This window comes from Hyperoodon ampullatus, assembly GCF_949752795.1.
Source record: "Hyperoodon ampullatus genome assembly, chromosome: 3".
NCBI classification, from domain to species: domain Eukaryota; kingdom Metazoa; phylum Chordata; class Mammalia; order Artiodactyla; family Ziphiidae; genus Hyperoodon; species Hyperoodon ampullatus.
Window position 1 is genome coordinate 50,946,034 of NC_136916.1, and position 13,428 is coordinate 50,959,461.

The following is a 13,428-nucleotide window of genomic DNA, read 5'->3' on the forward strand; positions in this document are numbered from 1 at the left end:
TAGGTTGCTTCCATGCCTTGGACCCATCTTTAAAGGACACTTTCTGCTGTTCTCATTTAGCCTCAAGTAAAAAGAATATCAGAATTTTGGAAAGGGCAGACTCTGTGGAAGATCCCCATCGGGAGAATTTGTGTGTGCAGCCCTTCTCCGTGCGATGTGTCCCCATATTTAAAGTGGAACAGTGACTGGAGTAATTTTCCAGTTCATTTAGAATCCCAAATGATTTCTCCTAAAACATCCAGATAATTGAGGAAAAAAATCCTATGATTTCCTGGTCTGAACCCCCCACTAACCCATTTATTTCTCAGCCTGACTCTGTATGTGTAGATAAAGCCGCTGCTGGAGGGATTAAGACCTCCTAATTGATTATGGTTAAACTGATACCTGACCAGGTGGATGAATTCACCCATCTGACCATCAACATAATTCTATGAGTCTTGGGGCAGGAGGCAGGATAGATGGAAGTGAAGCTGGGAATCAGGGCCCACTGTCCAGGCCAGCTGGAGGATCTTTTTCCTGCCAAGGAGGATGTACTTTCATTTTGCACAGAGGAAACAGGTGAGCTGGATTCTGGTCAATTTCCAGTTTCCACAACTCAGGTGACAAACTTGGGTGGGGCTGGTTAGATAGCAGTCAGGCTGATGTGGGCTCTGAATTTCAGGCCTATAATTGTATAAGTCCCCAAATTCACTCCAAGTCCACAACAAAGTGTGCTGTCACTTATACGAGAAATCTCCACAAGGCATACTGAAGGTACTTAATTTTTTTGAAAAGCATACTCTGGAACCCCCAAGGGGATTAATACCCATAGGGGAAACTTGTTCTGCTATGACTCTGAATTGTGTTTTAACTCTTTTCTTAATATTAACACAGTAATCATACTATCCCATAAGTGAAATGAATGGATCAGGTTTTTTTTTGTTTTTGGCCGTGCTGTGCGTCTTGTGGGATCTTTGTTCCCTGACCAGGGATCGAACCCACGCCCCCTGCAGTGGAAGCCCAGAGCCCTAACCACAGGACTGCCAGGGAAGTCCCTGGATCGGGTCTTGAGAAAATGCACACACAACTTGTGATTTTTAACTTACAGATTCATGAGAGATATACCTAATTTTATGAGTTTAGTGCCATTGGAAGATGAAATCTGCAGAGCTGCATATCACAGGAATTTCTGAGAATACAGTGTAAGTTCTGTGACTTGCATCTTCCAATCCCCAAAACTTCACTTTGGTCCTACAAATTCTAAGAGGTCACCCTGTGTACAACTTGTGCCTGGGTGGGTCCACAGGCCCCAAGAACATCTGATTATGGGGAAAGGAGACCTTCAGAATGCCTGCCCAGCAGCCTGAAGTTATTTTTCCACAGGCTGAAACTCCATTGGAAGAGATGTTTCCTTCAAAGGGATCTCTCAAGAGAACCAGCCAGCCAGTATATTTGGAAAGGTCCTTAAAATGTATCCACTACACTAACTGCCCAATTTCCTTATATAAGAATAGTCTTGAAATCTGGTGTTGATTATTCTGTGCACTTAAGACAGTTTTCCAGGAAGATCCTGAACTGTTTTGCAAATGAATGGTAGATGGTCTCTAGTTCTTAAAATAGTTTCTCTTAATGAAAAGAACATTTGTCACTTGGGCATGCTTTGCACTATTTTCACACATACTGTATGTACAAATGTTTGACTTTGGATCCAGTTAGCATAAAAGCTAATTCATCCCAACTGCCAATAACCTTACTAGTGTAAGACATGTAACAATTAGCTCTGGCTTGTGTTTTCTGTGGGGAAAAATGCTTCTAGAAGGTATCCTTTTTAAGACCCTCAGGTGACACTCACCTTCCATCAATTCATCCACATGTAATGTTTTAAACCAGTAGTCCCCAACCTTTCTGGCATCAGGGACTGGTTTCATAGAAGAAAATTTTTTCACGGACGGGGGAGTGGGGGGGATCAGGCGGGAATGGGAGCGATGGGGAGCCGCAGATGAAGCTTCGCTCGCTCGCTGGCCCCCCGTTCACCTCCTGCTGTGCGGCCCAGTTCCTAACTGGTAGTGGTCCGTGGCCTGGGGGTTGGGGAGCCCTGTTTTAAACGTCAAAAATCTGAAGGTGTTCTGACCACACACAGACATTTCTCCTCCACGCCACCCCACCCCCAGTCCTCCATCATCCAGTGAACTGACTGGAATGGTTTATGGAGGAGAAGTAACTGCTGTGACACCCACAAAGCCGCCAGAGGAGGGAGGGGTGGAGGGGCTGGAGGGACAGAGGGGACATATTCTGGCAGATCTGGGTCCAGGCTTCCGAGGGCACTTTCACAACCCTGTGCTACTGTACAACGCAGGCTGCGGGTGCTCACCATCTCGAGACATCCCCACGGCAAGGCATTTCTGTAATCGACAGTGTTGGCAGCGGTTTCTACTGGTTCGATCAATCAAACAGTTCTTCTGACGAGGACAGGAGTAGGTGGCATTGCTTTGCTGACTTCTCCTGAAAAAGCCCTGTGATTCAGTTATGAAATAGAAAACAGGTTAGTGTCAGCTGGAGCTGAATGACACTAAAGGCAAGAAACGGAGCGCCATGCAGCATGCACATTTAATGGAGAATTAAACTTGTAGCACAATCATCCTGGAGACCATTAATGAAATTAAAGTCACTTCTTTTTCCTCGAGTAAAATTGATCCCCAGAGCCCAATCCTGTGTTCCTTACATATGCAAAACTTTAACTGCAGCAGACAGCTGCCTATGTAGAAGGCACAGGATTGGGCCCTCTTCTTGGTCTCTGATGATCAAAAGCTGCGTGCTTAATGAAACAGTACAAAGGCACTTATCTTTAACCTTTATCTCCAAAACATTTTTAGTAGAATACACACAAAACACTCTTCTGGGGTGTCCAGAGATAAGAAGATGCAGCTTCACCGTAACTCAGGGGGCTGCAATCCTGGTACACTGTGCTCATCCCAACCAGACCACGTAAATCCACCATCTTTTATGCGTCTTCCATTTCTCAAGTCAGAATCTACTGCCCCAAGAAGTTAAGTGACACTTGGAAGGATTATCTTGGCAGATCAATCAGACTGGGAATACTCTACCCTTGACAGTTTGGCAATACCATGTGTTTAGAATCATGGCCTTGAAGACTGAACAAATCCAATCTGATGTTCATCAAGTTCCACTTATTTGTTAAGCACTGTTTTGGAAATAAGGAGCTGCACTAAGATGCGTAAGGAGTACTGACCTCAAGGATTTAATTAAGTCATTCACTCATTGATTCATTCATTTTTGCTAACTTCTTGAGCTGGATTCTTTTTTTTTTTTTTTTTTTTTTTTTGCGGTACGCGGGCCTCTCACTGTTGTGGCCTCTCCCGTTGCGGAGCACAGGCTCCGAAAGCGCAGGCTCAGTGGCCATGGCTCACGGGCCCAGCCGCTCCACGGCATGTGGGATCCTCCCGGACTGGGGCAAGAACCCGCGTCCCCTGCATCGGCAGGCGGACTCCCAACCACTGCGCCACCAGGGAAGCCCTTGAGCTAGATTCTTATTAGCTCATTAATTTTCACTGCTGTTTCTTTTCTTAAAGCTGCAAGGGTTCCTTTTAGTTACGTTTTGGTAGCAGCCCACAAGTTCTGCTATGTAGTATTTTCATGATTATTCAACCTGAAACATGCTCTAGTTTTCAACAGCTTTCTTCTTTAATCCATATGTTCTTGAGAAGCACATTTTTAAAAGTTGAAGTATAGTTGATTTACAATGTTGTATTAGTTTCTGGTGTACAGCAAAAGTGATTCAGTTACATATATATGTATGTGTGTGTGTATGTGTGTATATATATATATATTTTATATATATATATATAGTTCCCTGTTCTATACAGTAGGATATTGTTGTTTATCTATACAAGCACATTTCTTAATTTCCAAACATATGGGGGGGTTGTTTCTGGTTATCTTTTGATTGTTTACTTATCTCTCAGTGGTTTTCCAAACTAGGGATGTATTCTGAAAAAAAAAAAAGAAGGTAACCAGAGTCATTTCTACGAAGCAGAGCCATGGAAGGTACAAAAGAGTATAGTCACCTTCAAATCTTTAATGGCAAAGACGGATGATCCCCACCAAAGGGACGCTAGTGGAGAAGGTAAGGTAAAATCCTGAAGAACTAACAGAGTGACAGAGTGCTGGGCAAACTGATAAGAGCACTCTCTCACCAGAAGATTTTTCTGGAGGCCAACTTGGCAGTTCTATCAAAATCCTTAAAAACATGCCTATCCATTGAACCAGTAATTACCCTTTAAGGAATATATTTTAAAGGAATGTTAAGAATGGTACAAAGATTTACCTACATGGATGTTCATCACAGCACTATCGGTAAGGTAGAAAAAAAATTTTAGAAAGACGCTAAATGTCCAACAGTAGTGAATTGGGAGAGTCATACTGGATATCTATACATTCAGCAACCTTTAAAAATGGTGTTTTAGAAATACAATTATTGACATAAAAGGGTTATTAAAAACATACTGCTGAATAAAAAAAAACAGCTAAAGAACTAAACACAATATAATCCAATTTTGTAGGGAAAATCCATATATTTAACATGGAAGAAACTTTGGAAAATTATGTCCTCGAATGAAAAGAACAGCTGGCACTGGTTGGTGGGGGCATGAGTGATCTTAATTTTCTTTCTGTTCATCTGTGCTTTCTGATTTTTCTACAATATGTGGGCAGAAAGGTATGTGAGCTACTCAGGAAGAACTATTCAGTACATCTGCTTTCTTCTGTGATGGCTGGGGACTTTGTGGATTAAGTCATGGTTATGATGGATATGACCTCAGTTCCCAGTTCTTTCCTTTTGGAAACCAACTTAGGATGGGAGGGACAGGCACTGATCTCTTACCACCTCTCTGCCAGGCTGCTCACTGACCAATATGGGCAAGGCTGGGGGCCCAGGGTCTCAGACTGTCTCTCTATTGTACTTTAAACCTCCCTGATATCAAGTCTGGCCTCTTCTGTGAGGCAATCTCTCTCTTCTCAAAATATCTAAAAAGCTATGGTTTTTTTTTTTTTTCCTCTATTGACAAGAAAGTGAGAAGTAAAGCTTTCTTTGGGGCTTAGTGGAGAGAATTCAAGAAAATATAAATGGTAACAGAGGCAGATAATCCTTAGAAAGAGATACCAAGAGGTCACCTGTCCAGGTATTCAGTTGAGTCTGAGACATAATCTCTGTCAAGGCTGAAAGGTGTTTATTACTTTCTTTTTTTTTTTTTTTTTTTGCGGTACGCGGGCCTCTCACTGTTGTGGCCTCTCCCGTCGCGGAGCACAGGCTCCGGACGCGCAGGCTCAGCGGCCATGGCTCACGGGCCCAGCTGCTCCGCGGCATGTGGGATCTTCCCGGACCGGGGCACAAACCCACGTCCCCTGCATCGGCAGGCGGACTCTCAACCACTGCGCCACCAGGGAAGCCCTGTTTATTACTTTCTTGAGACCCTACCACCTTCAGACCCTCCATGTTTGCTGTCACTGCAGGTGCCTAGGATCAGGATTTATTTGCTTTTCCTTTAGCTGAGGCTGAATGAGCCTGCTCCATTTCGTTCTATAATCGTCAAATATGGAGAATGTCTACACAATCTCTCTTTTTTCTTTAAATGGAACCAGTACTTGCAGGCTGCCAAGTTATCTACCTTGTCTGTAGACCAAATCACAGCATCTGTCACCTTTCTTTCTAGGTTCTTTTGTACCTTTAGTATTTCTTCTTAGGATCTTTTCCAGTTTCTCCACTTTCTTAAAAAATCTGAAATCCAGGACTAGACACAGCTCTTGAATAATGCTTGGATCATTATCAAAGGAAAAAAAGGCTACTCTTTAGTTTTCACATATTAAACTCAAGTTAACATCAAACCACCACTAATGAAATTCCAGGATGTTAGCACAGATGCTATATACAACCACCAGTTTGCTCTCCTACAAGAGAATTCTGGGAGGGCATAATGATAATGATGATGATGAGAGATCTTAATGAGTGTCTGTATTAATCATATCTTTTTATTCTGTATTTTTAATGCTTTGACATCTTGAGGTCTTGATAACCCAGGAGAGATTATGCTTCCCAGGACTACCTAATTCCTAGAAATAGCAAACAACTTGCCTGGGAGCACACCTTTTATATGCAGACCAACTGATCCAGAACCCTAACATCCAGCCACCTCCTCCCATGTTTCCCCCTCATTCCATCAGCCTCCTGACTGACCCTGGTGCTTTCCACTGTGGTCCTCTGTGTGGCATGCTGTGCCTCCTGTTTCAAGGGACCTATGTTATAACCAATTCCTCTCTCTCTTTTAAAAAATTTTTATTTTATAGTGGAGTATAGTTGATTAACAATGTTGTGTTAGTTTCAGGTGTACAGCAAAGTGATTCAGTTATACATATACATATATCTATTCTTTTTCCAATTCTTTTCCCATTTAAGTTGTTACATAATATTGAGCAGAGTTCCCTGTGCTATAGAGTAGGCCCTTGTTGGTTATCCATTTTAAATATAGCAGTGTGTACATGTCAATCCCAAACTTCCAATCTATCTCCCCACCCCAACCCTTCCCCCTTGGTAACCACAAGTTCACTCTCTAAGTCTGTGAATCTGACAAACTTCTCTCTTCACAGCAGTCATTTTCTGTCTATATGTCTCACCTACTTGATTAAAACCAATCCCAGGAATCGTTAAAACAGTGCTTATTATTTGCTAGGCACCTTGTGCTTTATATGGATTCCATCACGTAATCTTGACAAGGGCAACACGAGGCAGGTGCTATCATTTTCCTGGTTTTTAGGTCAAAGAACCTGAGGCTTAGAGAGAGAGGCACTAGCTCAGAACCCCCCCACCCCCTTCCCCCCCTACCCCCCAGCATGGAGGTAAAGCCAGGATCTGAATTTAGGTGGTTTAATTCCAGAACTCACACGTTTATCCCTTTTGTTGTTTTTCTGCTTCCTTTGAGTGTTCAGAAGGATTCCCACTTAGGGGTTCTCATAGAAGGCAATCCTGAAAGGAGGCAGTGTCAAGACACAAGGTATGCATAACAAAAGAGTGAGACTGATCTGCTCTGAAATTAGCGTTTTCCTTCAGGTTAGCCCCTTTGGCTGGCCACGGCGCCAATGCCCAGTCATTTTACAGATTCCTCTTCTACTGCCACCTCCTGATGTGGGTTATTTACATGAGGAAACCAGTCTCACAATTTCGTGATTTTCCCTCATTTCTGACTGGGAGGATTATGTCTCCTTTTATTCACATTACTTATTTCTAAATTACTCTGGCTTGTTTAGAAAACAAACAAAACAATAACAACAACAAACTGACTTCAAGGACACACAGTCACTATCATTAAAGATGTTTGAGAAATGCCATCAGTTGCAAAGCAAATCCACAAGGCTTTCCACATGCTCTTGGAGCGACAGCACTGAGGCTGGAACCAACGTTTGGAAAAGGACTTCACTTCTTCGGATGCCTCAGCTTTGTTTTTTGTTTGTTTTTTATTGATGTACAGTTGATTCACGATGTTGCGTTAATTTCTGCTGTACAGCAAAGTGATTCAGTTTTACATATATATATATATACACACACACATTCTTTATTTAAATATTCTTTTCCATTATGGTTTGTCGCAGGATATTGAATATAGTTCCCTGTTCATGGATGCTTCACCTTACTCTTTACAACACCATTTATTTCTCACTGAGTCATTTGAGCAAATGACTGTGGAAAGTTCAGGGAGTGGCAGTGCTAAGAAACAGAGAAGAGACCTTTCTTTTGGATTAAATCGACAGAGTCATGCCCACAAGGCTAGCTATCAAATACCAAGTGGGAGGGGTCAGGTGGGGTTATAAGGTGAGAGCTGTGAAGGGAGAAAGAGGTAAGCCTGGGTGACTCAGACACACTAAACTTTGCATTTCAGACAGAATGAGGGCTTGGTCTTCCTTTCCTGCCCCCCTTTTTCCCTTAAAAACAAACAAACAAAAAAACTTTTCATTTTAGTATTCCTTGGGGTTTCTCAGAGGATTTGGGCAGTTAAACTGAAAAAGTATTTAAAGCTGATGAATACATAAGAGGAGAAGGATTAGAAGAGCAAGAAAGAAGAGGAAGAAAGGGAGAAAGTATGGTAGGTACCTTCCTTCCTCAAGGGAGAAGTATGCTCATAAATGTAGAAGCAGGATCTTGACTGACTGGGGAGCAATCCTGGAGAAGGTCACACTGAGAAATGAGTAAGCTGAGACACCAGTTCTAGGGGCTGGGAAGCTTGAGGCCACACAGAGAGTAGTGACAGCACAAGGCAGCACTTGGAGTTTTGGGGTGGAACTGAGGAGGTATACATAAAGAAGAAAGTGCTGAAGCTGTGAGTCACCTGGGAAAGATATTAAGTACACAATTTTGGAGTTTTATTTCTAAAAGCTGAGCTAATGAATGACTTCTTTGGCTTTCTTAAAAGTTCACTTTTTACGGATGTCAAGATACACGGAGATGTGCCATTATAAACATGGTGGGCTTGAGCATAGAGGGCCACCATGATGAACTGCAGGGTAGGATACAGCACTTGGTGTGGCTGCGGCACACTACCACCACCTAGTGGCAGCATACTCACATGGAGTTGTTGCAATACATTAGAATAATACAAACAGGCCTTTAGAGATGAAATGAAGTAGAGAGATTATCAGATTCAGTAGTTCTCAAACTGACGGTGTATGAGAATCATCCATGTAGCTTTTATAAAATACACATGAGATCTATTGAACTACAACGTTGCTTTGAGAGTATAGTCGCAGACATACAAACTAGTTTGAACAATGTGAAAGCACCATTTTTATAGGTCAAAAAAGAAGAAATGTCATGTTGTATGGCAAACATTTTAACAAAGCTTTCTGAAGACTCTGCTGCCTTCCCTTTGTTAAGGTCTATACTCTAGTTTTCTGATTTTGCAGATAACAAAAAGGAAGCTCAGAATGGTAAGTGACTTGTCCAAGGCTGTCCCATGGCTACGTGTTAGTGCTGGGACTCAAACTCTAGTGCCCTAATTTTAAGTGCAGTGTCCTCCCAGGTAAGCATCTCTCCTGCAGTGCTGAGCTAACAAAACCAATGTCACACAGTCTTGATTTCCTCACACACGTCAGCTTTCTGCCCCCATTCCTGCTGCCTCAAAGAGAACTCTCAAGTGTATCTCTCCTTATTTCACCAAGTCTTTCAAAGTGCCTTTCCTTGAGTTTTATTTCTGATTTCTGTCTGTATTCTCTGGGAAAAAAATTTTTTAAATAAATAAATAATTTTATTTATTTATTTTTGGCTGCATTGGGTCTTCGTTGCTACATGTGGGCTTTCTCTAGTTGCAGTGAGCGGGGGCTATTCTTCCTTGCGGTTCGCGGGCTTCTCATTGTGGTGGCTTCTTTTGTTGCAGAGCACGGGCTCTAGACGTGCAGGCTTCGGTAGCTGTGGCTCGTGGGCTCTAGAGTGCAGGCTCAGTAGTTGTGGCGCACGGGCTTAGTTGCTCCACAGCATGTGGGATCTTCCGGGACCAGGGCTCGAACCCGTGTCCCCTGCATTGGCAGGCGGATTGTTAACCACTGTGCCACCAGGGAAGCCCTGTAAAATTTTATTCCCTAATTGTTTTTTAAAAAACAATCTGGCTGTATACTATGAAATTTTTCATTGATTCCACTAGATTGGAGCTCCCCAGGACAGGAACTGAGGCCATGGGTGTGGGAGAAGGCTGATACCAGGTTGCAAGAACTGAATATTAACATTTCAGGAATTTTGTGAACCAACTGTTAAACATCACCATTATTAAACATTAACTTATTATTTTATTACTATTTTGCTACTGTCCCTGTTTTTGAGGTTATTTACATCAATTATATCTGAATGGTAGCTCACTGCATAACGGTGTGCTACTGTGCATGCAGTGAGATGTCGTGTGGGGAGGTCTGAAATTGACCATGTGCTGAGAGTATTTATGCCACAGAAATTGACAAGTGCTATGGATCAGGGCTTGATTTATGGCTCTGTTTACTGCTTAGATTTAAAAAGTGATGAAGATAAATTAGGAGTTTGGGATTCACATATACACACTACTATATAAAAATAGATAACCAACAAGGACCTACTGTATAGCATAGGGAACTCTACTCGATACACTGTAATAACCTATATGAGAAAACAATCTGAAAAAGAACAGATATATGTACACATATATATATAACTGAATCACTTTGTTGTACACCTGAAACTAACACAACATTGTAAATCAACTATAATTCAATAAAAATTTTTAAAAAGTGATGAAGAGGGCTTCCCTGGTGGCGCAGTGGTTGAGAGTCCGCCTCCCAATGCAGGGGACATGGGTTCGTGCCCTGGTCCGGGAAGATCCCACGTGCCGCGGAGCGGCTGGGCCCGTGAGCCATGGCCGCTGAGCCTGCGCGTCCGGAGCCTGTGCTCCACAATGGGAGAGGCCACAACAGTGAGAGGCCCGCATACCTCAAAAAAAAAAAAAGTGATGAAGAAAATGATAATGATGTGGGTTCAATTTAAAAATATGTCATGTCTGTAGCCATCACATTGTGAAGAGCACAAAAAAGAATGTAAAGAAATATTCTTCCAGTTTTTAAAAACTATTATCTGATTCAGCAAAGAAGTTGCTCAAGTCATCATTGACGAATGAGTGAAGTTCCAAAATATGTTTTTCCTTGTTTCACTTTCCTCTTATTCATTAATGTAAATGAAAAATCACGTTGGTGCTACAGTCTTTCGTCAGCTGCAACCACAGGTATGGATGTGAGAGTTCAGCAAAAATCAATGAGCACATTCCGTGAGAATCGGCTGTCTATATATATACTATATAGTATATATATATACTATACACTATAGTCTCTGTTTATAATATTGTCGATTTTACTATTTATAAAATGTATGAAATTACATCAGTGACATATACACTAAAGTTATGGACATACATATAGACACTGTTGGTTGCTAAAAACTGACCAGCACGTGACTGGACTGAGCCCAGTCCTTGCTGGACCCCTCGCTTCTCACCAGGCTGTCTGAGTGGCTCCCCCGTATTCTGGACAGGCACAAACCCAAAGTCATGGCCTGGCCTTCTACAGCCCTGTCACCCCCATCACCAACACACACATACACACACACTCTCCAGAAACTTCAGCTGAATGGCTTTTTTATTCTTTTTAATTGAAGTAGAGTTGATTTACAATGTTGTGTTAATTTCTGCTGTACAGCAAAGCGATTCAGAGATATATATATATATATATATATATATATATATATATATATATATATATATATATATATGCTTTCCTTTTTTTTTTTTTTTGCGGTACGCAGGCCTCTCAGTGTTGTGGCCCCTCCTGTTGCGGAACACAGACTCCGGACGCACAGGTTCAGTGGCCATGGCCCACGGGCCCAGCCGCTCCGTGGCATGTGGGATCCTCCCAGACCGGGGCACAAACCCGCATCCCCCGCATCGGCAGGCGGACTCTCAACCACTGCACCACCAGGGAAGCCCTATGCTTTCCTTTTAAATATTCTTTCCCATTATGGTTCATCATACGATACTAAATGCTGTGGAGTTTTTCTCTGTGCTATACAGTAAGACCTTGTTGTTTACCCATTCAATACATACTGAATGGCTTGATCTTCATTCCGAACAGAACACTTCCCAACCCACTGACCATTTTCCCAGCCTCTTCTCCTCCAGTGTTTTCTTGTTCAGTCAAGGGTACCACCATCACCCAGATACTCAAAGCACAAAGATGCGCTTTCCTGCCTCCTCGCCACCCACATCCATGCACTCACTAAGTTAGGCTGTTTCTGGTCACCTTCATGTTTCCCCAATCCATCTACCTTTCTCCATCTTTACTGCAATTTTCTCAGGTTCCCACATCTACCGTCTCCTGAATGGGTTATTACACAGCCTCCCCACTGCTCCCTGCTTCCATCCTTCCTCCCTTCAATCCATCCTCACACAGTCACCGAAGATGTTCTGTTTCTAAAAACAGAACCCTGATCAAGTCCCTTCCCTGCTTACGAGCCCTCAATGGCTCCTCACTGATGACCTGGCTATGGCCACCTGTCCAGGCAGCTCTCTCCTCTTCTCAAAGTCACACCCTGGCCAAGCCTAAACCACTGTGTCCACAGTTCCTCAAAGGATTCCACACCCCCTACCCCGGCCCCACAACCTACCTGGAAGTTCTCCTCTTCTCTTGAGGATTCGCTTTCTCTGACCTTGCCCTTCCCAAGGCTGGTTGAGGGGTCCCTCCCATGTACACCCCTAGAGCCCTGTAGCTATCCCCCTCATAGCCCTTAACTTGCTGTATTACTAATTTGTCTCCCTCACTGACAGCTTTGTTTCTTTGTTTCCAGTAGCTAACTTAGTACTTGGAGCAGTCAACAAACACTTGTGAAATGAATGACCAGAGGAAAAATGATGCCAGTGATAAAAACAGTGGTGACAATCATATGCTGAGCTCCTATTCTATACCGGGCACCGTGGAGGACACTTCACAAACATGATTTATTTGCAATTCATAACAACATTGCAAAGTAGGTATTTTTATATCTGTTTACAAATAAGAAAATGACACTTCAGAGAGGTTAAACCATGTATCCAAAGTCACACAGCAGGTAAGGAGAGAAGCCAGGATTTGAATCCCTAAACCCTGGGTGCATCTTAACCCAAAGGCCAGAGACTTCTTAATACACTATCCAAAAATCATCCAGACAAACATGTGGGGCAGACCAAACAGAAACAGATAAACCACAAAACAAACAAGTAAAAAGGCCCCACTTTTCAGCTGTACAAAGTTCCATGTAGTGGTTCAAACACAAGGTGAGGGAGATGGCATTTTATAGGGTATCGAATACCAGGTTTACGCAAGTAGGAAAACGCTCTCCTTTGCTAGGTCTCCTTGATAAAAAGCTTTGAAATACACATGGTATTTCCTATTGGGGTTATTAATAGTTTTGCCCCCAAGAGGGTGTTGGCTGTACAGAGACCTGTGGGTGTGGCTGGAAAGGTGCTGGGGTGGAGTGGGGTATAGCTCTGAGGGGCTCCCCTCTGGCTCGGGGCTCCTTCCCAGTGAGGCACAGGCTGAAATGCTGATCTGATGTTTGGTCTTTTGACAATTTTCACTTAATGAATTGATTCCTACAGTTCATTAACATACCCACTTCCACTTCTGTATACACATATGTCTTAATTAGCTGCTCATTGGCTGTTTAATTACAAGAAAACAGCTGACAGCTGCCTTGCTGAATTCTAATGGCAGACGCGTTGGAACGGCTACACATTTGCTTTTGACAACCAAGATTTATTCATAACTCTATGATTTATGGTGAATGCTCATATGCCTGAGCGGATTATTGTATTTTCCAATCCAACGGAAATGTTGGTATTT

At 42.7% G+C, this 13,428-nt stretch overlaps 1 protein-coding gene across 3 annotated transcripts in view; it reads right to left on the reverse strand.

The window, feature by feature from the left end:
- The window catches only part of RORA (RAR related orphan receptor A), a gene marked incomplete at its 5' end in the record, with an annotated part of 726,551 nt that overhangs the window by 15,084 nt on the left and 698,039 nt on the right, over positions 1 to 13,428 (reverse strand). For all 3 annotated transcript variants that reach the window (XM_079699026.1, XM_079699025.1, XM_079699024.1), the window contains one exon: positions 2,351 to 2,492. In XM_079699026.1, coding sequence (XP_079555152.1) covers positions 2,351 to 2,492 — 142 coding nt within the window. The remainder of the gene's footprint in view (positions 1 to 2,350; positions 2,493 to 13,428) is intronic.